The sequence below is a fragment of the Eriocheir sinensis genome, unplaced genomic scaffold (assembly GCF_024679095.1).
Source record: "Eriocheir sinensis breed Jianghai 21 unplaced genomic scaffold, ASM2467909v1 Scaffold403, whole genome shotgun sequence".
Lineage (NCBI taxonomy): Eukaryota > Metazoa > Arthropoda > Malacostraca > Decapoda > Varunidae > Eriocheir > Eriocheir sinensis.
The window spans coordinates 97,501-125,396 of NW_026111725.1; the positions used below are offsets into that span (position 1 = coordinate 97,501).

Sequence of the window (27,896 nt, forward strand, 5' to 3'; positions counted from 1 at the left end):
CCCTAGATTTCCCCAGGTGACCATCCATCTACGGGGGAGCTGGGGAGGTGGGGGGGAGGAGGTTGAGTGACGGGGTTGTTAGATAGAGGTAGACAGGTTGAGAGAAAAAGCATAATTGTCTAGTTGGGTGGATTGGTAATGGATGTGTTCTCCCCCGACCTGGATTCGAACCAAGGCCCGCTGGTTTGGAAGTAGAGGCATATACCACTGCGCCATGAAGAAGATTGTGTAGAAAAGGGAAATATAACGTAAGGATAGAATGTAATAAAGAGGGTAAAGGAAATGAACGAAGACTGAAAAGATGAAGAAGAAAAGTAGAATGAAGGAAACATAAAGAAACAGAAAAAGAAATGAAAGGAAGAATTGATAGGAATGAAGAAAATGTAAAATAACAAAAAGGAAATAAAAGGATGAGTTAATTAGAATGAAGGGAATGTATAGGAATAGAAAGAAAATAAAAGAAAAAAATCAATACAAATGAAGGAAATAGAAAGAAATAGAAAATATATACAATAAAAAGTTAATAAAAATGAAGGGAAAGTAAAGAAATAGAAAGAAAGTATAAAGAAAATAGTCGACCAGGAATGGAAACGGATTAAATAGAAAGGGAGAGAGAGAGAGAGAGAGAGAGAGAGAGAGAGAGAGAGAGAGAGAGCTACAGTTTCAGTATGTTTTGTGATAACTTACGTAAGAGAGAGAGAGAGAGAGAGAGAGAGAGAGAGAGAGAGAGAGAGAGAGAGAGAGAGAGAGAGAGAGAAGGGCAGAAACATGATTACAGGACAGACAAAAGGAAAATTATATAAGATGAGAAAAGGAATGACAGGAATGAGGAGGAGAGAAGAAATATGGTCATTTACTAGAGACTGGAGGAGGAGGAGGAGGAGGAGAGGATTATGAGGTAGGGGAGGGGAAAAAAATGTCTATAAGAAGAGGAGAGCCAAAAGGAACCAAAATGAGAAAGAAGATGAAAAGAATCTGAAGAAAAGGAAAGAAAACAGGTAAGAAGGATGAAAGAAAATGAGGGTTGGGAGTTAAAGGAAGGGGAAATATGTCAAGAAAAGGGAGACTATATATAAGGGAGAAATATTAGGAAGTGTAAGGGAGATTGGAGTAGGAAATAAGGGAAGGAAATGAGGGAGGTTAGGGAAGGGTGAGAAAGAGAAAGAGAGAATAAAGAAAAGAAAAGAAAACTAAATAAAAGAATTAGAGAGAGAGAGAGAGAGAGAGAGAGAGAGAGAGGGCATTTGGTAACCTAGAAGAGAGAAAAGAAGAAGGGAACGAGAGAGAATGATGAGATGAAAAGAGAAGGAAGAAAATAAAGAGGAGACAGAAATATGAAGGAGGAGAAGAGAGAAGGAAAGAGGAGAAAAAGAGGGCAATAAGAAGGTAGGAAAGAAAAATATAATAAAATGAAGAAAAGAGACGAAGAAAAATATGATGAGAAATTATGAGAAGAAAGGAAAATAGAAATGAAAAGAAAAAAATATATAAGTGGATATGGAAAAGAAAGGGAAAGGCAGAGGAGAACGAGACGGAGAGGAGAAAAAGAAAGGATAAAAAAGAAAAATGGACATGGAAGAAAGAATAGAGGAGAAGAACAAGTATAGGAAGAAGAGAAAAAAAAGCATCATGGAAAATAAGGGAAAATAAAAATGGATAAAAAAGAAAGGAAGAGAAGAAAAACAAACAGGAAAAAGAAGAGAAAACAAAGCATAGGGGAAAGAAGAGAAGAAGAATGGAGAGGAAAAAAAAGAAGAAAGAAAACGAGAAGAAACACGGGAGAAAAAAAAAGGCTTTAGGGAGAGAAAATAAAATAAAATTGATAAAAATGAAAGAAAGGAAGAGAATAACGAGAAGGAAAGAGAGGAAATAAAGTCTTTAGAGAGAGGAAAAAGGATGGAAGGCAGTTGGCTAAAAATTGGATGATTTGGTTTCGTCTCGTTCCCTCAAGACTAAGAGAACGGAAAACTTTTGGGGGGAACTGTTTCAAGTGTTTCAGTGCGGGGTTTCGTCCGTCACGGTTCAGGTTGAGAAACTTTATATATTTTCCCTTCGATTCATTTTTTTTTCCTTTCTTTTTTCTCCCTTAATTTCCTTTTCTTCCTTTTTCTTTCCTTCCTTCCTTTTTGTCTCATTTTCATACATTGTTTACTATCAGGCTTTCACACACATATATTTTCCCTCCGATTCATTTTTTCCTTCCTTTTTTTCTTCCTTAATTTCCTTTTCTTTCTTTCCTTCCTTCCTTTTTTTCTCATTTTCATACATTGTTTACTATAAGGCTTTCACACACATATATTTTCCCTCCGATTCATTTTTTCCTTTCTTTTTCTTCCTTATTTTCATTTTCTTCCTTTTTGCTTTCCTTTCTTTCTTTTTTGTCTCATTTTCATACGTTGTTTACTGTAAAGCTTTCACACACACACACACACACACACACACACACACACACACACACACACACACCGCAAGTCAAGTCAAAGCAAACAAACAAAAAAAGGGAGATAAGAAAAGATTGAGGGGAGAAAAAAAGAGACAGAGGAGAGAACGATGAAAGGAGGAGAAAGAAGATGAGGAAAGGGAGGGAAAAAGAAGAGAGGGAGGTAAGACGGCCGGAAACCCTCGCTTTCAAGAGCTTTACAAGGAGGAGGAGGAGGAGGAGGAGGAGAAGGAAGGCCATGTGTTCTCCCTCACTTCAAGCTTAGAGAAAGAAAAAGGAAGATAGATATATACAGATAGACAGGCAGACAGGCAGATAGACAGACAGACAGGGAGGAAGGGAGATCTCTTACCGATAGTGCACAACCAGGATCTCCTCAATGGAAAACGGAAGTGAGCGCTTTGAGAGGGAAACTGAAATCCAGCAACAGCAAAGGAAAAGTGAATGTGAGACCATCAGGCAAAAAAAAAAATCATTGCTAGTGTGATATTGCCTCGCTGTCGTCCTTCAACATTGTATTTCATTTTTTTCTCTCCTCTCCTTTGCGACACAGAGGAAGCATGGAGGTTATGGTTGGAATCAGTTTATTAATTTGTCGCGTTCATGATATCACCAACGACAACAGGAACATAATTAAATCATAGCAAAAAAACGAAATCAGAACTAATAATTATAATGCAGATAATAATGATGATAATGATAAATGCAGATAGATAGACAGATAGATAAATGCGCCATAGACAGATATGCAGATAGTGATAATAATAATAACGTTAATGCAGATAGATAGACAGATAGCTAAATACGTGAGAGATGGATATACAGATAGATAGATATATAGATAGATAGATTGATTGGTAAATAGTGATGATAATACTTAGATAATTTTAAAGTAGTAGTAGTAGTAGTAGTAGTAGTAGTAGTAGTAGTAGGAGTAGTAACAGCAAAAATAGATAACAATAATAACAACAATACAAATATCAACAATAACTGCAAATAAATAACAACAACAATAACATCAACAACAACAACAACAAAATCAACAGCACTATATCAAGCAATAATCTCAAGAGTGAATTAAGGTGAATGTAACTCTCTTCTTCCCCTCGGCTCAGTTGCTTGGTCTTTTAACTCCATTACTCTTTCACCGGGAATTTAGGGCGGACTTTTATAAACTGCAGCACATACATATATCACAGACTCGCCTTTTTCCTAACTGATTTGCTTTCCTCTGCTGTGGACTTAATGCTTCTTCTCTCGCCTCGGTAGCGGTCTTTGTCTAAAACTTATGGATGGCAGAGAGAGAGGAATAGATAGAACGAGAGAGAGAGAGAGAGAGAGAGAGAGAGAGAGATGGACAGACAGATAGACAGAGTTTTAAAAAAGTCCTCTTCTATTTTTTGGTAATTTATTGTTTTATTTTTACGACTACTACCACTACCACTACTACTACTACTACTACTACTACCACCACCACCACCATAGGAGCAGCGAGTAGCGGGCTTTTTTTATTATTGTTTCTTTTTTTGTGTGCCCTAGAGCTGTCTCCTTTGTTGTAAAAAAACCCACCACCACACCACACCACCTTGGCCACCACCGCCACGTGGCTTACCTGAAGTAGGTGAAGATGAAGACGGTGATGGTGAGGGTGAGCAGGGAGAGTAACGCGCCGATGAAAGTGATGAACCGCACCGCCTCCACCACGCCCTGGGACCCCGCCTGTGGGAGATAGATAGATAGATAGATAGATAAATAGACTGACAAATAATTAGGTGAACAGATTGATACATAGATGAATAGATATACAAATAGATAGGCAGACAGATATGTAGGTTGGTAGACAGATGGATAGATAAGCAAGTAGTTAGATAGACAGATAGATAGATAGATAGATAGACAAAATGATAGATGAGTATATGGATATATAGTGAGAGAGGATTATTAATGGCTATTTTTTTGACGGGAAAGATTAATGGCGAAGCATAAAATTCCAAAACAGATACATAATGCAGAGAGAGAGAGAGAGAGAGAGAGAGAGAGAGAGAGAGAGAGAAGAGAAGAAAGAAGAGTAAGACAAGGAAATGAGATGAGAAGAAAATAATAGAATAGAAAAAGAAGAGAAAGAAAAGAGAAGAGAAGAGAAGAGAAGAGAAGAGAAGAGAAGAGAGAGAGAGAGAGAGAGAGAGAGAGAGAGAGAGAGAGAGATGTTTCGTAGGTAGAGACAGAGAGAGAGCACTGTTAATGGATATATAGTTCGTAAAGACTAATACACTCAGAGAGACACAGGGACATAAGTGGACCACATGACAAACGGCCTCCTGACGGCAGCTCCTGAGAGTGGGCTTATCCATCAACTCTCCCCGCCCCTTGCCCATAAACCTGTCCTCCCTCCGCGTAAAACTTTCCATCGTATTTCATTACAATTACATATCAGCTTAATTTGTTCCTCTATTCTTGAACCAGTTTTTCCCTATTCCCTCCCCGAAGCAGATTTATCCATTCTTGTTTCTCTGTTGCTTCCTTGTCTTTCATCTGCTTGCAATATAATTAGTTGATGTATAGCTCTCTTATCAATCCATTAACCCACTTGAAAACCTCCCCTCGCAGTCTGTCATTGCAAAGAATAAGCTAATCTTTTTTTCCATTCTTTCTCTACGCTGGAATTAACATTACATATCACAATTACAAAACAGCTTAATTTGTTTCTCTTGCCTTATTCTTGAACCAGTTTTTGCCTCCTCCCTCCCTGAAACACATTGATCCATTGTTTTTATCTGTTGCTTCCTTCTCTTTCATCTGCTTGCAATATAATTAGTTGATATATAGCTTTCTTATCAATCCATAAACACACTTGAAAACCTCCCCTCGCAGTCTGTCATTGCAAAGAATAAGCTAATCTTTTTTTTCCATTCTATCTCTACACTGGAATTAACTTTACATATCACAATTATATATCAACTTAATTTGTTCCTCTTGCCTTATTCTTGGACCAGTTTTTCCAGCGTCCATACGCATACTCAGTTCCCTTCCACTCCCGGCGTAACCATAAGATGCGTTTTTTTAATGTGTAATTACTTGTGTGTTATTTCTTTTCCTTCATTTGGGAGGCTGCGTTTATCGATGTTTTGCTGCGTCACTCTTTAATTCGACCAATCTCACGGGCCGTTTACCGTCGAGTTTAAAACCACGAAGAGATGCTGACATAAATGAATAGTTAGATAGGAGTAGATGTGTGGATAGATTGGTATAAATAGATGGATATGTAGGTAGTTTGATACGATTAGATATATTGATAATGATTGGTAAAGATAGATAGATAGATAGATAGATAGATAGATAGGTATAGAGATTGACATGAGGAGATATATTGATAGATAGGTTGATAGACAGATACGAGTAGATATATTAATAACGATTGGTGTAGATAGATAAATAGATAGATTGATATATAAGTATATTGATAGACAGATAGATAAATAGACATATACGGTTAGATATACTGATAGCATTTAGTTCAGATGGATAGATAAATAGATGGACAAACTGATAGTTGGATGGAAAGACTCGAAATATGTACATATATATAATAGTGATTAATTAATTTTCACTATTAATATAAACCAACATTGCACCTACAAATTGAAAGAGCGTTACGGTATTAATTTATATTTTAATTTTGTGATTGAAATAAAAATGAAACAGCTCACAAACTAACGTCCAGAGAGAGAGAGAGAGAGAGAGAGAGAGGAGAGGAGAGGAGAGGAGAGGAGAGAGAAGAGAAATGAAAGGAAAGAGAAGAAATGAAAACAAAAGAATAAAGAAAAGATAGGAAATGAAGAGAAAGGGAAAGAGAAGTGAAGTGAGGTGGTGAGGAAAGGAAAGAGAAGAATAGAAAAGAAAACAAAAGAAAAAAGAAAAGAAAAGAATGGAAAAGGAAAAGAGAAGTGAAGTGAAGTGAAGTGAAGAGAGAGAGAGAGAGAGAGAGAGAGAGAGAGAGAGAGAGAGAGAGAGAGAGAGAGAGAGAGAGAGAGAGAGAGAGAGACACACACACACACACACACACACACACACACACACACACACACACACACACACACACACACACACACACACAAACAAACACAGTCCCTTTAACACCACGAAAACAATTCACACACAAACAATAAATAAAACAATACTATGACTTTCCAATCCACAAACCCTGACCACACGAACCAGTAAACGAAGCCGAAGCAGTCTCGATCCCATGTCTCGGTCTCCAGTACCTTTTTAACCGCCTTTTATGGATCTCAAGCCTTCTTTTAGGGGCCTCAAGTCTATTGGCGAGTCTCCTTAAACGTCTCCGGTTCATATTTGCTGCGATTGAGTTTTTGGACTTTTTAAGATTTATGCGACTTTTTTTTTGTGTGTGTGTGTGTGTGGGAGGAAGGGAGGATGGGAAATGTGGAGGAAAGGAAGAGCATGGGAGGGAAGTAATGAAGGAAAAAGGGAAATAGAGGAGGTAAAAAGGGAGGAAGAGACGTTTGGAAAGGAGATAAGAGGGAGAAAGTAACAGAGGGAAAAGCGAAGGAAAGGAGGTAAAAGAGGAGAAAGAGACTGAGAGAAGGATGGAGGAGAGGAGATAACAGGAGAGATAGAAACGGAGGAAAAGAGGAGGAAAGGAGGTAAAAGGGGAGGAAGACACGGAGGGAAGGACAAAGGAAAGGAAGATAAAGGAAAATAATTAACGAAAGAAGTAAAGAGGGAAGAAATAAGGACGGGAACACGAGAGAGAAGATAAGAAGGGAGGAATTAACGGAGGAAAAAGTTTAGGAAAGAAGGAAAAGGGGAGAAAGAGACAGTGGGAAGGACGGAGAAATGGAGATGAAAGGAGGAGAAATAATGGAGGAAGGAAGGAGAGAAGAACGAGAGTGAAGAAAGGAAGAAGAGAGAAAGTAACGAAGGTAAACAGAAGAAAGGAAAGGAAGTGGAAGGAGAGGAGATAAAAGGAAAAATAAAAGAGACAATGGAAAGGAAGGAAGGAGGAGGTGGGAGGAAGGAAACAAGGAAGAACAAGAGTGAAAAAGGAAAGGGAGAAATTATGGAAGAAAAAATGGGAAGAAAGAAAGAAAGCAAGCTACAGAAGACGTAATATGAGAAGGGAAGACAGAGGAGGTGAGGAGGAGATAGTCTAAGAAGAAAGGAAGAAAAAGAGGAAAAACGAGAGAAATATAGGTAAATAAAAGTTAGTATAAGAACGAGGAAATAGGAGGAAAAGAAATGAAGAGGAGGAGGAGGAAAAATTGTAGGAAAAATGAAAGTAAGTATTTGATTCAGACGTCTAAAAAAAAAGGAAAGCAAAACACATAATGATTTTCCAGGAAGTTTACGGTCAGAAAAACTGTGAAATAAGACGAAATAAATAAAATAATGTAAATAATGAATCATATAACTGGAAAAGAAATGAGGAGAAGCGATACATGGAGAAGAAAATGAAGGAGAGGATGATACTGAGCAGACTGAAGGAAGGAAGAAGGGAAAGAAAACGGGGTGGAGGGTAAGGAAGGAGGAACTGAGTCATGTTTTATGGGATACTCCTCTATATAATGGGAAGGAGGGGCCTGGAGAGAGAGAGAGAGAGAGAGAGAGAGAGAGAGAGAGAGAGTAGTAGTAGTAGTAGTAGTAGTAGTAGTAGTAGTAGTAGTAGTAGTAGTAGTAGTAAGAGTTATTTGGAAGAGATTTGTGTGTATTGTGTTGTGTTGTGTTATGTGTTATGTGTTGTGTTTTGCGTTGTGTGTTGCGTTGTGTGTTATGTGTTGTATGTTGTGTGTCTTGTGTTGTTTTGTTTATTAAGATTGCATATAAAAGAAAGAAGGGAAGGGGAGACGAAAAAATAAGAAACGAAGAACTGGTTTAGAGAATATAGAGGAGTGGGAGAAGGAAAGGGCGGGGCTGATGGTTAATATTACAGAGATTAAGTCCTGTTGGCAAGGGTTTCAGAGGTTATATAAGGGGGACGAAGAAGGAGAGAAGCGGAGAGGAGAGGAAAAAGGAAGTACTGAAGAGGGAGGGAAGAGGAAGAGGAAGGAAAAAGGCAAGAGGAAAGGAGAATGGAAAAGATAAGGTAGAGAAAAGAAAAAGGACTGGGAGGGGAAAGTGGAAAGGGAAGAGGAAGGGAGAAGGGAAAGGATGAGAAGAAAGAGCAAAGAAAAAGGACTTGGAAGGGAAAGGGAAAAGCGAATAGGAAGAGAGAAGGGAAAAGATGAGAAGGGAGAGGAAAGAAAAAAGACTGTGAAGGGAAAGGCGAAAGAAAAGAGGAAGGGAGAAAGGAAAGGATGAGGAGGGAGAGTAAAGAAAAAAGGACTTGGAAGGGATAGGGAAACGGTAAGAGGAAGGGAGAATGGAAAAGATGAGGAGGCAGAGGAGAGAAAAAGGACTAGGAAGGGAAAGGCGAAAGAAAAAAGGAAGGGAGAAGGGAAAAGATGAGAAGGGAGAGGAGAGAAAAAGGACTAGGAAGGGAAAGGCGAAAGAAAAGAGGAAGGGAGAAGGGAAAGGATGAGAAGGGAGAGGAGAGAAAAAAGACTGTGAAGGGAAAGGCGAAAAAAAAATGAAGGGAGAATGGAAAGGATGAGAAGGGAGAGGAGAGAAAAAGGACTAGGAAGGGTAGAGGAAGGGGGAAGAAAAGGGGAAGAAGAAGGTGTTATTGCAGGGAGTTAGGGAATTTGACAGGGGATTTAGATGGTACGTGAGGAAAGGGAGCAAAAAAGAGCTATGGAAATGGAAGAAAAAGCCTATTTGTAGAAGAGAGAGAAAAGGAGATAGGAGAGACAAAGTGAAAGGGATGAAAAGGAAAATGATCATACGAATTGTGAATCAGATTTGAAAGGTACAGAAATAAAGGAGATAAGAGAGAAAACAAACAAAAGGGCGTGAACAGGAAGAGAGAACATAAGTATTGAAAAGACTGATTTGAAGGGTACAGAGAAGAGAGGGTAAGAGAAAAAGGGTGAAAACGAGCGTAGATAGGTAATGAAAAGGAGGGAAAGAAAAGGGGATAGGATGGAGATTTAGAAACTGGGCCCAGGTAGAAAGTTTTTTTTGGGGGGGAAAGGTAGACGAAAAAAAGAGCAAAAGGGTGACGTTGTTGTGATGAGAGAGAGAGAGAGAGAGAGAGAGAGAGAGAGAGAGAGAGAGAGAGAATCAAAATCAGTGCTTACCATGACTTGATTAACTAATTATGAAAACGCTGAAGTTATCATTAAGGAGGGATGAGAGAGAGAGAGAGAGAGACTTAGTAATCAAGGAAGTGCATAAGGTTCTTTTTCTGCTTCTCTCTCTCTCTCTCTCTGAATATTTAAGGCGGGTCACCACGCTCTCAACGCCCCTCTAAAAAATGCAGATTAAGCTGATTTGATTTTTTGGTGAGTAGAAAGCCCTTGGACTAATTTTTCTCTCGGGTTTTTTTTTTCGTCATTCGTTCTCGCAAAGCTTCAATGTAGTGAGGATATATTTTCTTTGTTTCCACGCGTCTCACACCCTCCGTTATTTTTCCGTCGAATTTTATGTTGTCAAGATACGCTGTGACTAATTCTGCTTTTCCATTCTCCTCATTTTTATTTTTATTTTTTATTTGTGTTATTCGTTTTTTTTCATATACCTTTTCATTCGTTATTCGTTATTGTAGTGGTCATATTCCCTTTCGCTGCACTGTCCTCGCTCTTTCCCTATTTTCCTCCCTTCTCACACTCTCTTTTCTTTCCTTCTTTCCTTCTTTCTTTCCCATATACTCTTTTTCCCTTTTTTTCCTGGCCAGGGTCGATGCAGTGCTTTTTATTCCCTTTCTCTCCCCTGTCCTCGCTCTTTCCCTATTTTCCTCTCTTCTCACACTTTCTTTTCTTTCCTTCTTTCCTTCTTTCTTTACCATATACTCTTTTTCCCTTTTTTTCCTGGCCAGGGTCGATGCAGTGCTTTTTATTCCCTTTCTCTCCCCTGTCCTTGTTCTTTTCTTGTTTTCCTCCCTCTTCATACTTTCTTTTCTTTCTTTCCTTTTTCCTTCTTTTTCTCCCATATACGTTTTTCCCTCTTTCCTGCTCAGAGTTAATGCAGTCCTCTTTATTCCCTCTCTCTCCCCTGTCCTTGTTCTTTTCCTATTTTCCTTCCTCCTCACAATTTCTTTCCTTTCTTTCCTTTTTCCTTCTTTTTCTCCCATATACGTTTTTCCCTCTTTCCTGCTCAGAGTTAATGCACTGCTTTTTATTCCCTCTCTCTCCCTTGTCCTTGTTCTTTTCCTATTTTCCTTCCTCCTCACTTTCTTTCCTTTCTTTCCTTTTTCCTTCTTTCTCTCCCATATACTTTTTTCCCTCTTTCCTGCTCAGAGTTAATGCACTGCTCTATATTCCTTTTCTCTCCCTTGTCCTTGTTCTTTTCCTATTTTCCTTCCTTCTTGCTCTCTTTCTTTTTTTCCCTTTTTCTCTTCTCGCACAAATGTCTTTCCCGTGTACTTTTTTTTCCCATTTTCCTGCTCAGAGTTAATGCAGTAGTCTTTATTCCTGTTCTCTCCCCTGTCCTCACTCACCTCCTATTTTCCTTCCTCTTCACTCTTTCTTTTCTTTCTTTTTCTTTCTTTTTTTTTTCTTTTTTTTGCTCTCGCCGCTCCATTCTCTTTTCCGTATGCCTATTTTTTCTTTGCCATTCTTTCAAGCGAGATTTAATGTGGTATCTTTATTCCCTTTCTCTCTCCCCTGTCCTCACTTTTCTTCCTTCCTCTACGCTTTGGTATTATTATTATTATTATTATTATTATTTTGCTTGCCGTATACTTTTTTCCCATATTTTTTTCCCCTGCCAAGAGTTCATGCACTGCCCTTTATTCCCTTTCCCTCCTCTGTCCTCATTTTTTTTCCTCCCTCTTCGCTTTTTTTCCTTTTTTTTTTTTGGTTAACAGCACAAATGTATCTTTCCCGTCGACCCTCTTTTCGTATTTTTTTTTTTTCATGCCCAAATTTAATGCATTGCTCTTTATTCCCTTTCCCTTCTCTGTCCTCATTTTTTTCCTCCCTCTTCGCTTTTTTTCCTTTTTTTTTTTGGTTAACAGCACAAATGTATCTTTCCCGTCGACCCTCTTTTCGTATTTTTTTTCATGCCCAAATTTAATGCATTGCTCTTTATTCCTTTTCCGCTTTCTTCCCTTTCTCTCTCTCTCCTGTCCTCACTCCTCACCATTTTTCCTCACCTCTCACAAATGACTCCTGCAATTGTCAGTTAGTTTTTCCCTCGTTATTCTTATCCTGCACAGATATTTATTTATTCCCTCCCCTTTCACCGTTTTCACACTCTCTCTCTCTATATTTTTTCTTTCCTCGATTCACAAAATGACTTCTGACCATATATTTTTTTCCCGTCATTCTTTATCCACGCGGAGTTTATGTTAACGGTATATATTTCAATTCTTTTCAGCGTCCTCGTTTTTATTATATTTTTACTCGGTTTTTATTTCTCTTCTTATGATTTTTACTGTCTTTTTTTTTTATTGCAGTAACTACCTACCCATCAACCTACCTACCTACCTACCTACCTACCTACCTACCAACCCACCTATGATATGCAGTGACGATCTGTATTTTTTCCTCTCCATCGTTCTCACTCATTACCATTTTTGCCCTTTTTTTTACAGCAAAGGAGACAGTTCAAGGGCGTAAACAAAAATACAACAATAATGAAAGAAAAAAGCCCGCTACTTACTGCTCCTGAATAGAGTACGGAGGAGTGGCCAAAAAGAGAGATCAATTTCGGGAGGAGAGGTGTTCTGATACCCACCCATTTACCGCTGTTTTTCGCCAGTCTTTTTTTTTTTACAAAGATTTAATGTACTGACGAATTTTTCCTTTCCTTTCCATCGTCCTCATTCTTGATTTTTCTTGCATTCGCTTACAAATGTCTCGTTCCTCCCCATGCCAGTTTTCTTTAGCTATTCTTAACATGCACAGATTTTACTTAGTGACAATCTTTACTCCATATCCACCGTTCTCACACTTCTCTTTCGCTCCACTGTCCTCGCTCTTTTCCTATTTTCCTCCCTCCTCACTTTCTTTCCTCTCTTTCCTTTTTCCTTCTTTCTCTCCACTAAGTGCCTCCCGCCCATATATGAATTCTTCTTCTTCATTTTTTTCCTGAGTAGAGTTGATGTAGTTCCTATATTCCGTCATCGTTTTTTTTTCTACTTTTCTCCTCTTCTTATGTTATTAAATGTCTTCGTCTCATGTTCTATTTTTTCATCATTCATTCTTTTCTTCACATATTTAGCGTAGTGACAATATTCCCTTGCTTATCACCGTCATCGTTCTTCTTTTTTTATTCTACTTCCATCCTCTTCTTTTGTTTTTCTTTTTTCATCATGCATCCTTTCCCGCACATATTTACCGTGGTGACTATATTTCCTTGCTCTCCACCGTAACCTCACTCCTCCCTATTTTCGCTCGCGCCCCACAAATGCCTCCCGCCCTGTAGCATTGTCAGCCGGAAGATTATTTCGCGGGGGAAGCTCATATTGTTGCTCCCGCCACACCTGCCGCTCGCGTTGTTCCCCCCACGCCTTCCCCCCACGCGTGCCTTCCCTGTATTGCCCACGCCCTAATACCGCCGCCTCCGCTCCTACGCCTCCTATGGCCTCTGTTTTTTCCCTACGGGTCTTACTGGTGGATTTTTCGTTCCCTGCATAAAATTTTGGGTCATAACAGATGTTTTTTGTTATTGATTTTGATGGTTTTTGATGAGGTACATTATATGATTTCACCTTTCAATTAGTAATCTAGCGTTCTATTGTTATATTTTTTTTATCTCATTGACTTTGAGTTTTAAATTTCATAATAGAAGTTTTTTCCTGGTCTTGGGCGAGATGCATAATGTGATTTCACCTTTTAGTTGGCTCTCCAGGGTTTTTTGTTTATACTTTTTTGTTTATCTTATGTCGCCACTTAGAATATTATCTAATAATAACTAACTAATGGAGAGCATACGCCCGGGGGTGCGTTGCATCACTCACTCGCCACCTATACTGCCTGGTACTACTGGTAACAGGCCTCGACTCAGTTTCACGGAGTGGTCGTTGGTTCGACACAAAGTCATCCCAGCGATACCCCGTGATCCTGCGAAGGCACCTGGCACCAAGGCACCGACACGCCTGTGCAAGTAACTATTTAGCGTCCATGTCTCACAGCCATACAGCAAGACAGGGAGCACATGCGAATCTTTGCTCGCCTGCATATATATCGGCAACACCATATACTCGTATTGAGCGAGTCCATTAGGCCAATCCGTCGAGTGACTTCCTGGTAAAATGGATGTTTTTTTTGTTGTTGTTATTGATTTTGATGGCCTTGGATGAGATGCATAATGTGATTCAATCTTTTAATTGGCAGTCCAGCGTTTGCTTCCATTCTTTTGTTTCCTTTGAGCTTCCTCCTTTACGGGAAAAAAAGGTCCGATAGGAATGGCGTATGTAATATCTGCTGGACGTGCACTTTTTTTCTCTCAGGTTCTGATCCCGTCGCCCCTCGAGCAGATCAAAGAACCTCGATTGTTAATCACAGAGTTCCGTCGTAAAAGGTGCAGGTTCGGCCCGGAGATAAGGTTTGGCTCTCAGCGGAGAGTCGGACAGCCCGGGACGGTATAAAGGAAGCGTATCATCATCATCAGCAGCCTTGGAGTGCTAGAGAGAGAGAGAGAGAGAGAGAGAGAGAGAGAGAGAGAGAGAGAGAGAGAGAGAGTTTAATGCCTCGATCAAGAAAAAAAACATGTTATGCGTCGAACCCTCACGAACGGCCATCAGCACTCCGTTTTCTTTATCGCCGATCCACACCCCATTTTTCCGCTTCGATCGACACTCCGTTTTCTTTTCCTGTCTGATGCAAGGATTTAGTTGATGTAATGCAGTCACCTTTTTATGTCATCGCGAAGAGGTAGAATTGCAAGGAATGATACACGTCTTTTGCTTCTACCTTGCAGAATGTTGGTTTTTCTATAGCTTTATTTTCGTGGTGTTTTAAAGCTCTTTCTTGTTAAGTATGATTGAAAACTTTATCTCAGAATATATTTTGTTGTTTTACTTGTTGCTTTTATTATTACTATCACTATTATTACTACAACAACAACTACTACTACTACTACTACTACTACTACTACTACTACTACTACTACCATCATTGTTATTCTTATGGCTCTTATTTTTATTCTCGTTGCCGCTGGTAATTTCCTTTAATTGCATCTCCCACGCGCGTTTCATCATGCTGATATAATTACTTCTCATTATTGCGTGTTGCCTCATTTTTTCACATTACAAAACAACAACACCCACAGAGAGAGAGAGAGCAGACACATTTCGTACCTCATTTTAATTTCAACGTTGCATCATTCCTACGCTTTATGCAATTACTTTTATTATTATTATTATTATTATTATTATTATTATTATTATTATTATTATTATTGTTAGTCATTGTCGCCGCCCCCGCCTGTCAGTCTGGCAATAATGTGTTCCTGATGAAGTTGACGCGAAGGCTGAAGCGTTTTTAATTATCTGAAAGGCCTTTACCAATCAGTTACAATCTCTCTGCGTCAGCCTTCTATTCACTCCTCTGTCCGCCTCTTCCTCTTCTTCCTCCTCCTCCTTCTCCTCCTCCTCACCCTGTTCTCATTTTTACTTCTTTTTCCTCTCTCCATCTTTCTCTATTCCTTATTTTTGCCCTCCTCCACTTTTTTCCTCTTCCCCTTCTTCTTCACCCTATGCTCAATTTTTACACTATTTTCCTCTCTCCATCTTTCTTTTTTCCTTAATTTTGTCCTCATTCACTTTATTTTCCTCTTCCTCCTCTTCTTCCTCATTCCCCTCCTCCTCCTCCTCCTCCTCTTCCTCCTCCACCTCCTCGTTCTCCTCCTCCTCCTCTTCCTCCTTCTCCTCCTGTTGGTTCATACAGTATAATCATAATAGGTGAAGTACCCGCCTCCCGTTTTCTTTGTGTCATCGGTCCCATTTTCATCCTCATAGAAAACGCACAATAGTAATCGCAGAAGGGAAACTGATGTATTCCCAAGCGAGTGAGAGGTATACGTTTTCTTTTCGATTGTTTCTCTCTAAAGGAAAACGGAGAAAGCATGGTATTGGACTCTCCTCTCCCTCTTCCTCTACATTCAGTTTTTGTGGTGCTTTAAGACAAAATTCTGCAGCTTAGAAAGAGAGAAGTGCTGGTAAATGTATTGAGGAGAAGGAACATAATGGCACTCCCCACACTGCCTCCAGGTCTTCTTTTGGTCTGCCTGGGTTGAGGGTGACTTACTGACTCGTGAAAGCAACCATTTTGAGAACTGACTGAGATGAGAAAAATAATAATCTAAGAGAAAGTAGAATATTTAGAATAGCTTGATATGGTTTTCACTTTCCTTGTAGTTTCCATTTTTTTCTACTCTCTCCTTACAGTGTATGAATATATTACTTTAAGATACAAAAGAAAAACACTAAAAACCAAAATGACTATAAATGCATTGTGAAATAAAACTTATCGAAAAAGTGAATGTGTCCGTCGTTGTCTAACATGGTCAGATGTTTGCACGAGTCAACGTCATGAATATTTAGTTTGGGCTGGTCAGTGTCCCTGCTCGGGGGAAGTGTACACCGAGTATTATTCATGTGTGTGTGTGTGTGTGTGTGTGTGTGTGTGTGTGTGTGTGTGTGTGTGTGTGTGTGTGAGATCGTATTGAGATACAGTATTAGAAAACTTCTCCTGTTTTAAATAACGGTTTATTTTTTTAAATTTTTACCACAAGCATGTGGTGAGGATGTCAAGGTCACAAAAAGCTTCACATGCCTTGGCAGCGCAGCGTAGTGCATAACAATTTTGAGTCTTACCATGAAGTCACTCTACGGATTGGCCTGGCCAACGGTATTATATTATGGATCGCTCAAAACGAGTATATGGCGTTGTCGATATCTATGCAGACGGACAAAGATTGGAATCCTTAAGTCGCTTGTGCTCCCTGTCTTGCTGTATGGCTGTGAGACATGGACACTGAATAGTGACTTGCAGAGGCGTGTCGATGCCTTTGGTACGAAGTGCCTTTGCAGGATCACGGGGTATCGCTAGGATGATTTTGTGTCGAACTAGCGACTACTGCATGAAACGGAATCGAGGTCTGTTACCAGCTTAGTCCGTGATCGCCAACTCGGCCACATGGGCATGTGGCGCGCCTCCCGGACGTCGATCCTGCTCGCAGGGTTGTGTGTACGAGACAACCCTGGGTGGAGGAGACCCTCGTAACTCGTGGCTGGGCAAGTGAACCGATTCTGCCGGGAAGGCCTTGGGATGGACAGGGGCTGTGAGTGAGTGAAGGGACCCGCCCCTGGGCGTATGCTCTCCATTAGATAGTTATTTTGTTTTTAATGCAGGACAATGATAAATCATGGCAATATGTTACTTTGTTTCATTTTATGGTAAAAAGAACTATATGTCCATCCATTCATCCAAACATTGATACATCGATCCTTGTTGACTATTCATCAATGTGTCGGGTTATTTATATTTGTTCACTGCATCATGCCCGGTACACTTTGTAGTCCCTCGCATCACCCACTCACCCACACTCCCCCACATTGCTGTACAAACACCCGATAAATGAAACAGTACGTGTTAACGGACACTGTTTGGTTCAACACTTCAGTTTAAAAAAAAAAAAAGAAACATGACTGGCTTGTATTATGGATCCTTTATCAGCTATCAAATAATGTTGTGACGGGCGTGGGGGGACGTGTCGGGACCACACCGTCCCCGGGGACAGTGGTGGTGTGGCTGTCAGTGTTGAAAGGGACAGCAAACTGTGTTAGTGTTACTCACAGTGAATGGCTGTCACAGATCCATTAACAAATCACATTTTATTGCTGGTTAAAACAGTGTTTATGATCTACCTTGAAATCTAGTATTACTATGCAGGAAAACAACACACACTTGGTCTGCAGCGCAAGACAACCTGCAAGTCTCCTTATATGCTTACTTTGGACCTTATTTACATTAGCCTTTGCTCAGTTCAATTCAGTTCAGCTGATCGGACGAAGTATAGACTTTTTAGAGGCACTTCTGCCACTAGAATTTTCACTGTTGGCTCCGCTCCTGTATTTTAGTTGCTCTTTTCCGGATTTCATACACCAGCTCTTTTTTATTCTCAGTGTTTTCTGTACTGAATGAAAACTTTCCCATATGTTTAATTTGCTCCAACCTTAGGTCTGTCGTAAAGCTGCCTTTGTCGTATACTCCTGAGAACTACTGGTGAGTTGGTTTCACAGGCGCTTGCATTTCACCCACTTCCAGTATTGCCAACACGGACCGCGCGGAGCTCAATTTGTGCCGCGCTAGGTAACTGCCGCCCCCACCCTCATTACACCTCCCTGACACACACACACACACACACACACACACACACACACACACACACACCTGTACGTACATACCTGCGGCTCGATTGCTGTGAGACATTGTGAGTAATTTGTCCATCCTCCGAGCAGCCATGTACCCTCCAGGCCACACTCCCGGTAGGCGAAGGCTGTGTGAGAGAGAGAGAGAGAGGGAGAAGGGGGAGGGAAGGAAAGAAGGGTGAGAAAGAAGTTTAGGGAAGAAATGAAGGAGGGAAAAAGTTAGAATGGGAAAAGAGGAAAAAAGAGAATGAGGGAGACAAGGAGAGAGAAGGGAAGGGAATGAGAGAGAGAGAGAGAGAGAGAGAGAGAGAGAGAGAGAGAGAACGTTAATTACACTTTTTCTTAAGAGCTGAAAAATCTAGGCAAATAAGGGGTGCTAATGACGCTGGAAGATTAATGATGATGGTGTTGATGATGATGATGATGATGGTAATGATGATAGGTAATTAATTCGTCGATGCTGAAAAAAAAGTTCAATTAATACGGTGGTAGCGGTGATGATGGTATTTGTGCTATTAAACAAAGATAGCGATATTATTAGTGTTGATAATGAAGGTGATAATGGGGGTGGTTTCAGCTTGTTATCCGTACATTATAAGTAATTCAATATAGCGTATAATCACCTTTGTAATAATTATGATATGCTAGCGCCAGTAATAGTGTTATGATACAGTCCTTAACCTCATAAACACATCAAACCGATCTCCTTTCCTTCCTCTCTCGCCTCCCTTTCTCTCCTTCCTTTCCTCTCTCCTTCCCATCCCTTTCTCTCCTTTCCTTCCTCTCTCGCCTCCCTTTCTCTGCTTCCTTTCCTCTCTCCTTCCCCTCCCTTTCTCTCCTTTCCTTCCTCTCTCTCCTCCCTTTCTCTCCTTCCTTTCCTCTCTCCTTCCCCTCCCTTTCTCTCCTTTCCTTCCTCTCTCTCCTCCCTTTCTCTCCTTCCTTTCCTTCCTCTCTCTCCTCCCTTTCTCTCCTTCCTTTCCTCCCTCTATCCCCTCCCTTTCTCTCCTTTCCTTCCTCATTCTCCTCCCTTTCTCCTTTCCTTCCTCTCCTTCCTTCCTTCCTCTCTCCTCCCTTTCTCCTTCCTCTCTCTCCTCCCTTTCTCTCCTTCCTTTCCTTCCTCTCTCTACTCCCTTTCTCCTTCCTTCCTCCTTCCTCCTTTCTCCTCCTCCTTTCTCCTTTCCTTCCTCTCCTCCCTTTCTCTCCTTCCTTTCCTTCCTCTCCTCCTTTCTCTCCTTCCTTTCCTCCTTCCCTCCCTTTCTCCTTTCCTCCTCCTTCCCTCCCCTTCTTCCTTTCCTCCTCCTTTCCCTCCCTTCTCCTTCCTTCCTTTCCTCCCTCTTTCCCCTCCCTTTCTCCTCCTCCTTTTCTCCCTCCTTAACCTCCCTTTCTCTCCTTCCTTCCCTCCCTTCATTATCTCATTCTTAACCAACCTTTCCTTCATTGTAGCATCTCTCACTCCTCTCTCCTTTCAGTCTCACCCTTCCTATCTTTCCCTCTTCATTTCCTCCCATCCATTCCTTTCTCCTTCCCTCCTTCCTTCCTTCCTTCCTTCCTTCCCTTTCTGCCAGCGGTGATTGAGTAATACTTCAACACATTCACGGCTTCAATTTTAGCAAGTCTCCCCAAGATTATCCCGCTCCGTGCTCACGTTTTCTTTTACTTCTGGTCTCTGATACTGCTTCTGAGATTATTATTATTATCATTATTATTATTATTCCTGCTCTCTCTCTCTCTCTCTCTCTCTCTCTCTCTCTCTCTCTCTCTCTCTCTCTCTCTCTCTCTCTCTCTCTCTCTTTATGGGATTAACACCTTTTTTTTTAATGGAAAGTAATTTGGTCTCGAGGTCCTTTAATTCGGCAGTAATGAGGCTTCCTAGGAATTGATGTCGTCTCTCTCTCTCTCTCTCTCTCTCTCTCTCTCTCTCTCTCTCTCTCTCTCTCTCTCTCTCTCTCTCTCTCTCTCTCTCTCTCTCTCTCTCTCGAACACGTCTTTTTCAGCCATTGCAAGCTATTTTTTTTTTTTTTTACGGTGCTTGATTAAGAAGAAAAGTAATCATGAGTGAAGAGATTTTTTTTTTCTTAACTTTCTGAATGCTTTTATTATCCTTTTATTCGGGGCATCCTTTTCTTCCGTGTACCCAAGCCTCCTTTTTTTTCTTTTTTTTTGTCTTTTTTTCCCTTGATTTCTTTCTTTTTCAATTTCTTCCTTCATTTTTTCTTTCTTTCTTTCTTTTCCTTTTTACTTTTATTCGTCATTCTATACAAACTTCCTTTCTTCCTTTTTGCTTACTTCTTTTCTCTCTTACTCTCTTCATTTCTTCCTTATTTTTTTCTCTCCTTTATTTCCTCCTTTTCTTCTCTCCTTTTCTTCCGTTGTCCGTTCACTCGTTCGTTCCTTCCTTCCTTTCTTCTTTACTCACTTTTTTTCTTTTCTTTATTCTTTCCTTCATTTCTTCTTTCATCCTTCCTTCATTCATCCCCTCTTTCACTTTTTGCTTATGTTCCTTCCTTTCTCTCCTCATTTATTTGTAGTCTTCTTAATTCCTCTTTTTTATCATTCTTCCCTTTCTTTCACTTATTATTTTTTTCATTCATGCATGTTTTCGTTTCACCTTTCTCCATTCCTTCCTTTCTTCCTTCCGACAATTCTCTATATCCTTCTTCCTTCATCTTTTATTCATCCTTCCATTCAGCGTTCCTCATCGTTACCTCCCTCCTGTCAGCCTCTGTCTTCTCCCTCCCTCCTTCCCTCCTTTCCTCCGTTCCACCTTTCTGCCTTGTCGCCCAGAAAAAGAAAGTTACTCCTATTAATATTTTTCTCCCGCGGTTTCTGAGGAATTATAATTATTTCGAGTTCTCATTGTTTGTTTTTTTCCTTTGTCGTTGTTGTTAGTTGTGGTGGTGGTGGTGGTGATGGTGGTGGTCGTAATTGTGATGGTTTTTATATTGTGTATTTATGGTTTTCTGATGATGATGAAAGTGTTGTTATTAGTGGTTGTGGTAGTAGTAGTAGTAGTAGTAGTAGTAGTAGTGGTAGTAGTAGTAATAATAGTTGTTGCTGTAGTAGTAGTTGTTATAGAGGTGATAGTGGTAGTAGTAGTAGTTGTGGTAGAGATGATAAAAGTCTTAATTGTTGTTGGTGGTGGTGATGGTGATGGCGGTGATGGTGGTTGCGGTGGTGGTGGTGGTGTTTTTTGGTTTATACGTTATGAGTTTGTCACACGGCTGAGAAACTTTTCATATTAATTCCAAAACATCTGAGCCTGTGTGTGTGTGTGTGTGTGTGTGTGTGTGTGTGTGTGTGTGTGTGTGCGCGCGCGCGAGTAATTACACACACACACACACACACACACACACACACAATTTCCATACACCATGACGAGCTATCACTTGAGCCTTGGCAGATGAAGAGAGCAAGATTAGAGAGAGAGAGAGAGAGAGAGAGAGAGAGAGAGAGAGAGAGAGAGAGTTTATCCTCCCCTCTTTTTCTCAATGCTGAATGGGAAGAAGAGGAGGAAGAGGAAGAGGATTAGAAGGACGAAAAGTAGGAGAAAGAAGTAGAAGAAGAAAAAGGCGTGGAAGAAGAAGCAGAAGACGATAAAGAAAATAGATAAAAAGAAGAATAGGAGAATGAGTTGTAGAATCAGAAACAGGAATAAGAGGATAAAGAGGAAGAGGAGGAAGAAAAAGACGAGGAAGACTAAGATGAAAATAGGAATAATGAAGAGGAGATGAAGAACAAGGACGAAGAAAGAGGAATAAGGGAAAACAACGACGAAGATAAAAAAGGAAGAGAGGACAAGGAGGAAGAGATCAAAAAAGAGGAGTAAGAGGAAGATCAAGAGAGGTGGCATCATCTTCATCAGCGGCTTATACGTGTCGACCCCTACCTTTCACCTCCTTCCCTTCTTCCTCCTCCCTCTCTCTCTTCATTGCTATTCATGTCTCCTTCTAACACATACTTTCCCCCTTTCCTCCTTCCTTGCACTCCTTTCTATCTATTCTATTACGTGTCTTTATTTCTACCTTTCACCTCCTTCACTTCTTCCTCCTCCCTCTCCCTCTTCATTGCTATTCATGTCTCCTTCTAACTCATTCATTCCTCCTTTCCTCCTTCCTTGCACTCCCTTCTATCTATTCTATTACGTGTCTTTATTTCTACCTTTCACCTCCTTTACTTCTTCTTCCTCCCCTCTCTCTTTTCATTCCTGTACATGTCTCCTCCTAACACATACTTTCCCCCTTTCCTCCTTCCTTGCACTCCTTTCTATCTATTCTATTACGTGTCTTTATTTCTACCTTTCACCTCCTTCACTTCTTCCTCCTCCCTCTCCCTCTTTTCATTCCTATTCATGTCTCCTTCTAACTCATTCATTCCTCCTTTCCTCCCTCCTCTCTCCCCTTTCTATCTGATTTTGTACGTGTTTTTATTCCTACCTTTTACCTTCTTTCCATCCTTCCTTCTTCTCCCTTTCTTTTCATCCCTACATATGTTCACTCCTACCTTCTACTTCCCTTTCCATCCTTCTCTCCTTCCTCCTCCCTTTTTCTCTTCATTCCTTCACGTGATCACTCCTTTCACTTTCGCTCCCATCCTTCCCCCCTCTTCCCCTTCCTATCCATTCTTACACGTTTCTACTTCTTCTTTTTACCTCCTACCCTTCCTTCATCTTCCTCCTTCTCTCTCTTCTGTTTACATGAGGAGAAAGGAGAGCAGGGATGGGAGGGGGATGAGCCTGCCTGAGAAGCCTTAACATCTTTTATTGCCAGCATCCCTTTACCTGCCTGATCTGTGCGCCTTCCCTCATCTCCTGTACTACCTGGTGCTGGGGTCAATTTGCAGGTGTTTTGGGATGTTGATGAGTTTTGTTTTTAATTTGTCTTTGTTTTGCATTTTTTGTTTTGTTTTTAATTTCTTTGTTTTGCATTTTTTCGTTTTGTTTGGTTTGGTTTATCTTTGTCTTTGTGTTTTCTTTTTTTTGTTCGTATTTCATCCTTAGATATTCTCTTTCATCCCTCTTATCTTTTTTTATTCTCATATTTATTGTTTCTTCTTCTTCTTCTTCTTCTTCATCTTCTTCTTCTTCTTCTTCTTTCACCATTAATTCACTTTTCCTCTTATTCATGAAGCTCTTTATCCTTACTATATTCTCTCTCTCTCTCTCTCTCTCTCTCTCTCTCTCTCTCTCTCTCTCTCTAATAATATGTTTTTTCAAGATATATGGTGAAAAAACTCTACGGATGATGGAGGTCACACTTCACTATATCCGTAGACACACTCTCTCTCTCTCTCTCTCTCTCTCTCTCTCTCTCTCTCTCTCTCTCTCTCTCTCTCTCTCTCTCTCTCTCTCTCTCTCTCTCTCTCTCTCCCACCCCCCCAAGCCTCCGGAGGGCCTATTCTCTGCCCTTCCTAATCTGGCCTTCAGTTTTCCTCTGTCGGCGAGGCGATGAACTAAAATCAAGTTAATGGACTGTCTTTGAAAAGTCTGATGGGGCAGATGACATGATAACGAGGGGGGGGGGGAAGGTGAAGGGCTTTGAAGGGGAAGATATGGAGAAGGAGGAGGAGGAGGAGGAGGAGAAGACGGAAGAGTATTAGAATCAGAATGAAGGCGAGAGAGAGAGAGAGAGAGAGAGAGAGAGAGAGAGAGAGAGAGAGAGAGAGAGAGAGAATGTAGGAAAGATAAGAAGCTTCATGAATAAGAGATAAAGGGATATAACATTGGGGGAAGAAGAGGAAAAAAAAAATGAAGAAGAAACAATAAAAGGCAGAGGAAAAGTCGGAAGAAGAAATATGATAAAGATGAGAAGAAAGAAGAGAAAGAGAGAGATGCATAAAATAAAAAGATAAATAGGCTGGGAAAATGAAATGGGAAAATATAAATCCTGCTAAAGCTGAGAATAGAAATAATATGCGAAGGAAATTCTACAAAGCGATGAGAAGAAAGAGGAGGAGGAAGAGGAAGAAGAGGAAGAGGAGGAGGAAAAAGAAACTAATTGAAGCGTCTGTGGTGTTATTAAGACAAGACATAGAAGTGAAAGAGAAGATGTATAGAAGTGTGGATGTTAAATAGAGGCTGGAGATGAGGGAGGGAGACGAGGGATGAAGAGGAGGAGGAGGAGGAGGAGGCGAAGGAGAAGAATGATGAGGTGGTGTTTTTGATAGTGGAGAATAAAAAGAGGAAAAATATAAGGGGAAAACGGAGATGATAGGGAGGAGGAGGAGGAGGAGGAGGAGGTGAAGAGGTTAAAGCACTGAGGAAGAAAAATATAAGAGGAAAAATTTGGCGTGTTGATAATGAAGTGGTTAAGAGGAAAGAAAATATGGCGTAATAGAAAAATGATAGGAAACACGAGGAGGGGAAAAATGGACGAAGAAAACGGAGGAAGCGTGAGAGGGAGATAAGTCGATGGAGAGAACATGGAGATGAGGAAAGCGAGAAGGAGAAAGGAGGAAGAGGAGCAGGAGGGGAGAAGAAGAACAAGAAGAAGAAGAATGGAGGAGGAGGAGGAGGAGAAACATGAACGGAGGCGAGGGAGGAGGAAGAGAAGGAGGAGGAGGAGGAGGAGGAGGAGGTAGGAAGAAGAAAGAGGGTGACAGGAGTTGTTATGGTCATCGTGAAGAAAATATATGAGGCAGTAAAGATGAAGAGGTTGCATAAGTACGATTGTAGTAGTAGTAGTAGTAGTAGTAGTAGTAGTAGTAGTAGTAGTGGTAGTAGTAGTAGTGGCAGAGGTAGTAGCAACATCAGCAGTGGTTTTAAGTGAAGGTACAACGGGGACAGTGAAGTGCTTTGATAGCTTTTTTTTTATAACAAAGGAGACAGCTCAAGGGCATGAAAAAAAGGAAACAATAATAAAAAAAAAAGCCTATTACTCGCTGCTCCTAAAAAGAATCCAAAGAGGTGGCCGAAAGAGAGGTCAATTTCGGGAGGAGAGGTGTCCAGATGTTTTGTGATTTCCTTTTGTTGTTGTGTTGCCCTCAAGCTGTTTCCGTTGCTGTATAAAAAAAGAATGAGGATGTTGATAGCAGTGCCAGTGATGATGAAAGCTACCCCACTCCTTTACCGTAAGCACAACAACAAACAACAACAACACAACAAAACCGAGACTCACCGTGCGGGTATAGGTCCAGGGCCGGCAAGTCCTTGAAGATGGTTCCGCACTGCCGCCGCACCGTGTCCCCCGCGGGCGTGGCCGGCCAGCAGTAAAAGGTGTCCCAGCTGGCGTTACAGTGCACACCTGGAACAACCAAACATATGGCTCTTATCCTTCTTATGTTTATTTGTTTAAGGTGACAGACAGATACATTACAGTGCACACCTGAAACACAAACACCTGCCTTTCATCACTCTTATGTTTATTTGTTTAAGGTGACAGATTGATAGGTTACATTGAACACCTGAAACACGAACACCTGACTCTTATTTCCCTTATATATAATTATTTAAGGTGACAGACAGATACATTACAGTGCACACCTGAAACACAAACACCTGCCTTTCATCACTCTTATGTTTATTTGTTTAAGGTGACAGATTGATACATTACATTGAACACCTGAAACACGAACACCTGCCTTTCATCACACTTATAATTATTTGTTGAAGGTGACGGACAGATGCGTTACAGTGCACACCTGAAAGACGAGAACACCTGGCTTTTATCCCCCTTATAATTATTTGTTGAAGGTGACAGGCTGATTCTGTTATTAATCTCACCCAAATTAACACAGCATCCCTTTCCTTTATTAACTTCAACCCATTATTATCATTCAGAAGTCATCATACAGCGTCTTGTTGTGTTGTTAATCTGTGCCGCCGTAACCAGCCAGCCAGCCAGTCAGCGGTAGGAACAAGTCGAGAGGTGAAAGTGTCGCGTGCCAACAAAGCAACGTTCATTTCCTCTCCTTTTCCACGAAGCTTCAGCAAGTCAATGGCGGGCGTGGCCTTGGGGTAGGAAGATCAAGGGTATTGCAGGGGAGCGTATCCTGACTACGCCTTTTTACCTTCAATTTCCAGCCGCATAAAGACCGTGATCTGCTTATATTGGCGGTGGAGTGAGTGGAGTGTGTGGCTGTGGTGGGGAGAGAGAGTGGACGATAATATTTCAAAGTGTCACCTGTTTCTCTTTCCTTATTAATGGTCTTGGATATTGCAGACTGACTTCTCTTCTTCCTCTTTGTTTATCAGTTATCAACAACCTTCCAGACTGACTCCTCTTCTTCCTCTTTACTACTCCTTTTCCTCTTTACTTATCAATAATCAGGAGGATAACAAACTAACGCCTCTCCTTCCTCTTTACTTTCCAGTGATTAAGAACATTTGAGACTGACGCCTTTTCCTCTGTACTTCTCAATCATCAGGAATGCTTCAGTCTGACACCTCTTGCTCCTCTTTACCTGTCAATCACCAGGTACATTGCAGCCTAACACCTCCTCTTCCTCTTTACTTTTCAGTGATCAAGAACATTTTAGACTAACACTGCTTCCTCTTAATTTGTCTGTGATGAAGAGTATATTTCAAACTGTCTCCTCTTCTTCCTCTTTACTTTTCAATGATCGGGAACACTGCAGACTAACACCTCTTCTTCCTCTTTACTTTTCAGTGATCAAGAACATTTTAGACTAACACTGCTTCCTCTTAATTTGTCTGTGATGAAGAGTATATTTCAAACTGTCTCCTCTTCTTCCTCTTTACTTTTCAATGATCGAGAACACTTCAGACTAACACCTCTTCTTCCTCTTTACTCTTCAATGATCAAGAACATTTTAGACTAACACTACTTCCTCTTAATTTGTCAGTGATGAAGAGTATATTTCAAACTGACTCCTCTTCTTCCTCTTTACTTTTCAATGATCAAGAACATTTTAGACTGACATTACTTCCTCTTAATTTGTCAGTGATGAAGAGTATATTTCAAACTGACTCCTCTTTCTCCTCTTTAGTTTTCATTGATCAAGAACACTTCAGACTAACACCTCTTCTTCCTCTTTACTCTTCAATGATCAAGAACATTTTAGACTAACACTACTTCCTCTTAATTTGTCTGTGATGAAGAAGAGTATATTTCAAACTGTCTCCTCTTCTTCCTCTTTACTTTTCTATGATCAAGAACACTTCAGACTGACACCGCTTTTTCCTCTTGCCAATCATCCTCTTGTCTTCCTCTTACCAATCATCAAAAGCTTTTCAGACTGGCACCTCTTGCTCTTTACTTCTTGGCGGTATAAAGGCTATCATACTTTTTTCAGGGAGGACTAAAAATATTAAGTCCTGTGCCCATCGCTTCCCTGAACTGCCTAGCGGAGAAACCAGCGAAATGACGGGGAGTTTGAGCTTGACATGACACCCGTCCCTTTTAACGTTCTGCGATATAAAAGTCTCAAGTTATTATTGTTATTATGAAAGTTAATTAAAAGTCACAGGCCGCCGCGTATCCCTGACTTGCTCCGGACAATAACATGGGAATCTAACCTTGATATCGCTATTTTTCACCGTAATCCTTTAATGCAACAATGGCAATGAGTTGATTGAATTAGAGAAAAACAAAAGGGAATCACTCACGCTAATTAGTTGCCCTGGTGAGAGATCAAGACTTTTTCAGGGGAATCGAACCCTATTGATATCGTTTTCTCTTATTATTTTGATGCAATAATAGTAGAAAGTTGTTTTGAAATAGAGAAAAGGTAAAAAGGAAAAGAACAACCTCGCTCTCCCGCGCCTACTCACTCACACTCTCCCCCTTCTCCCCCTCTACTCTCCCTAACTCCCCCTTTCACACCCCTCTCAAGCTCACACCTCTTCCCACGCTCCCAGTACCTTTAAACACCCTTCTCCTATGCCCACCCACTCCCACTCTCCCTCTCCCAACCCACTCCTTCCCTTCTTTACTCTCCCCAACTCGTCCTTCACCCTTCGTACCCCTCTCAAGCTCTTACTCTCCCTCTCCCCACTCCCTCAATACCCTACAATACCCCTCTCCAATACCAACCCACTCATCTCCTTCATTCTTTCCAACTCCT

The 27,896-nt window shown here is 40.7% G+C and overlaps 1 protein-coding gene across 1 annotated transcript in view; it reads right to left on the reverse strand.

Annotated features, from left to right (window-relative positions):
- LOC126992126 (corticotropin-releasing factor receptor 1-like) overlaps positions 1-27,896 on the reverse strand; it is a 206,399-nt gene that overhangs the window by 58,586 nt on the left and 119,917 nt on the right. The window contains exons 3-5 of the mRNA XM_050850790.1: positions 24,989-25,114; positions 17,913-18,004; positions 4,053-4,159 (exon numbers count right to left, since the gene is read on the reverse strand). Coding sequence (XP_050706747.1) covers positions 4,053-4,159; positions 17,913-18,004; positions 24,989-25,114 — 325 coding nt within the window. The remainder of the gene's footprint in view (positions 1-4,052; positions 4,160-17,912; positions 18,005-24,988; positions 25,115-27,896) is intronic.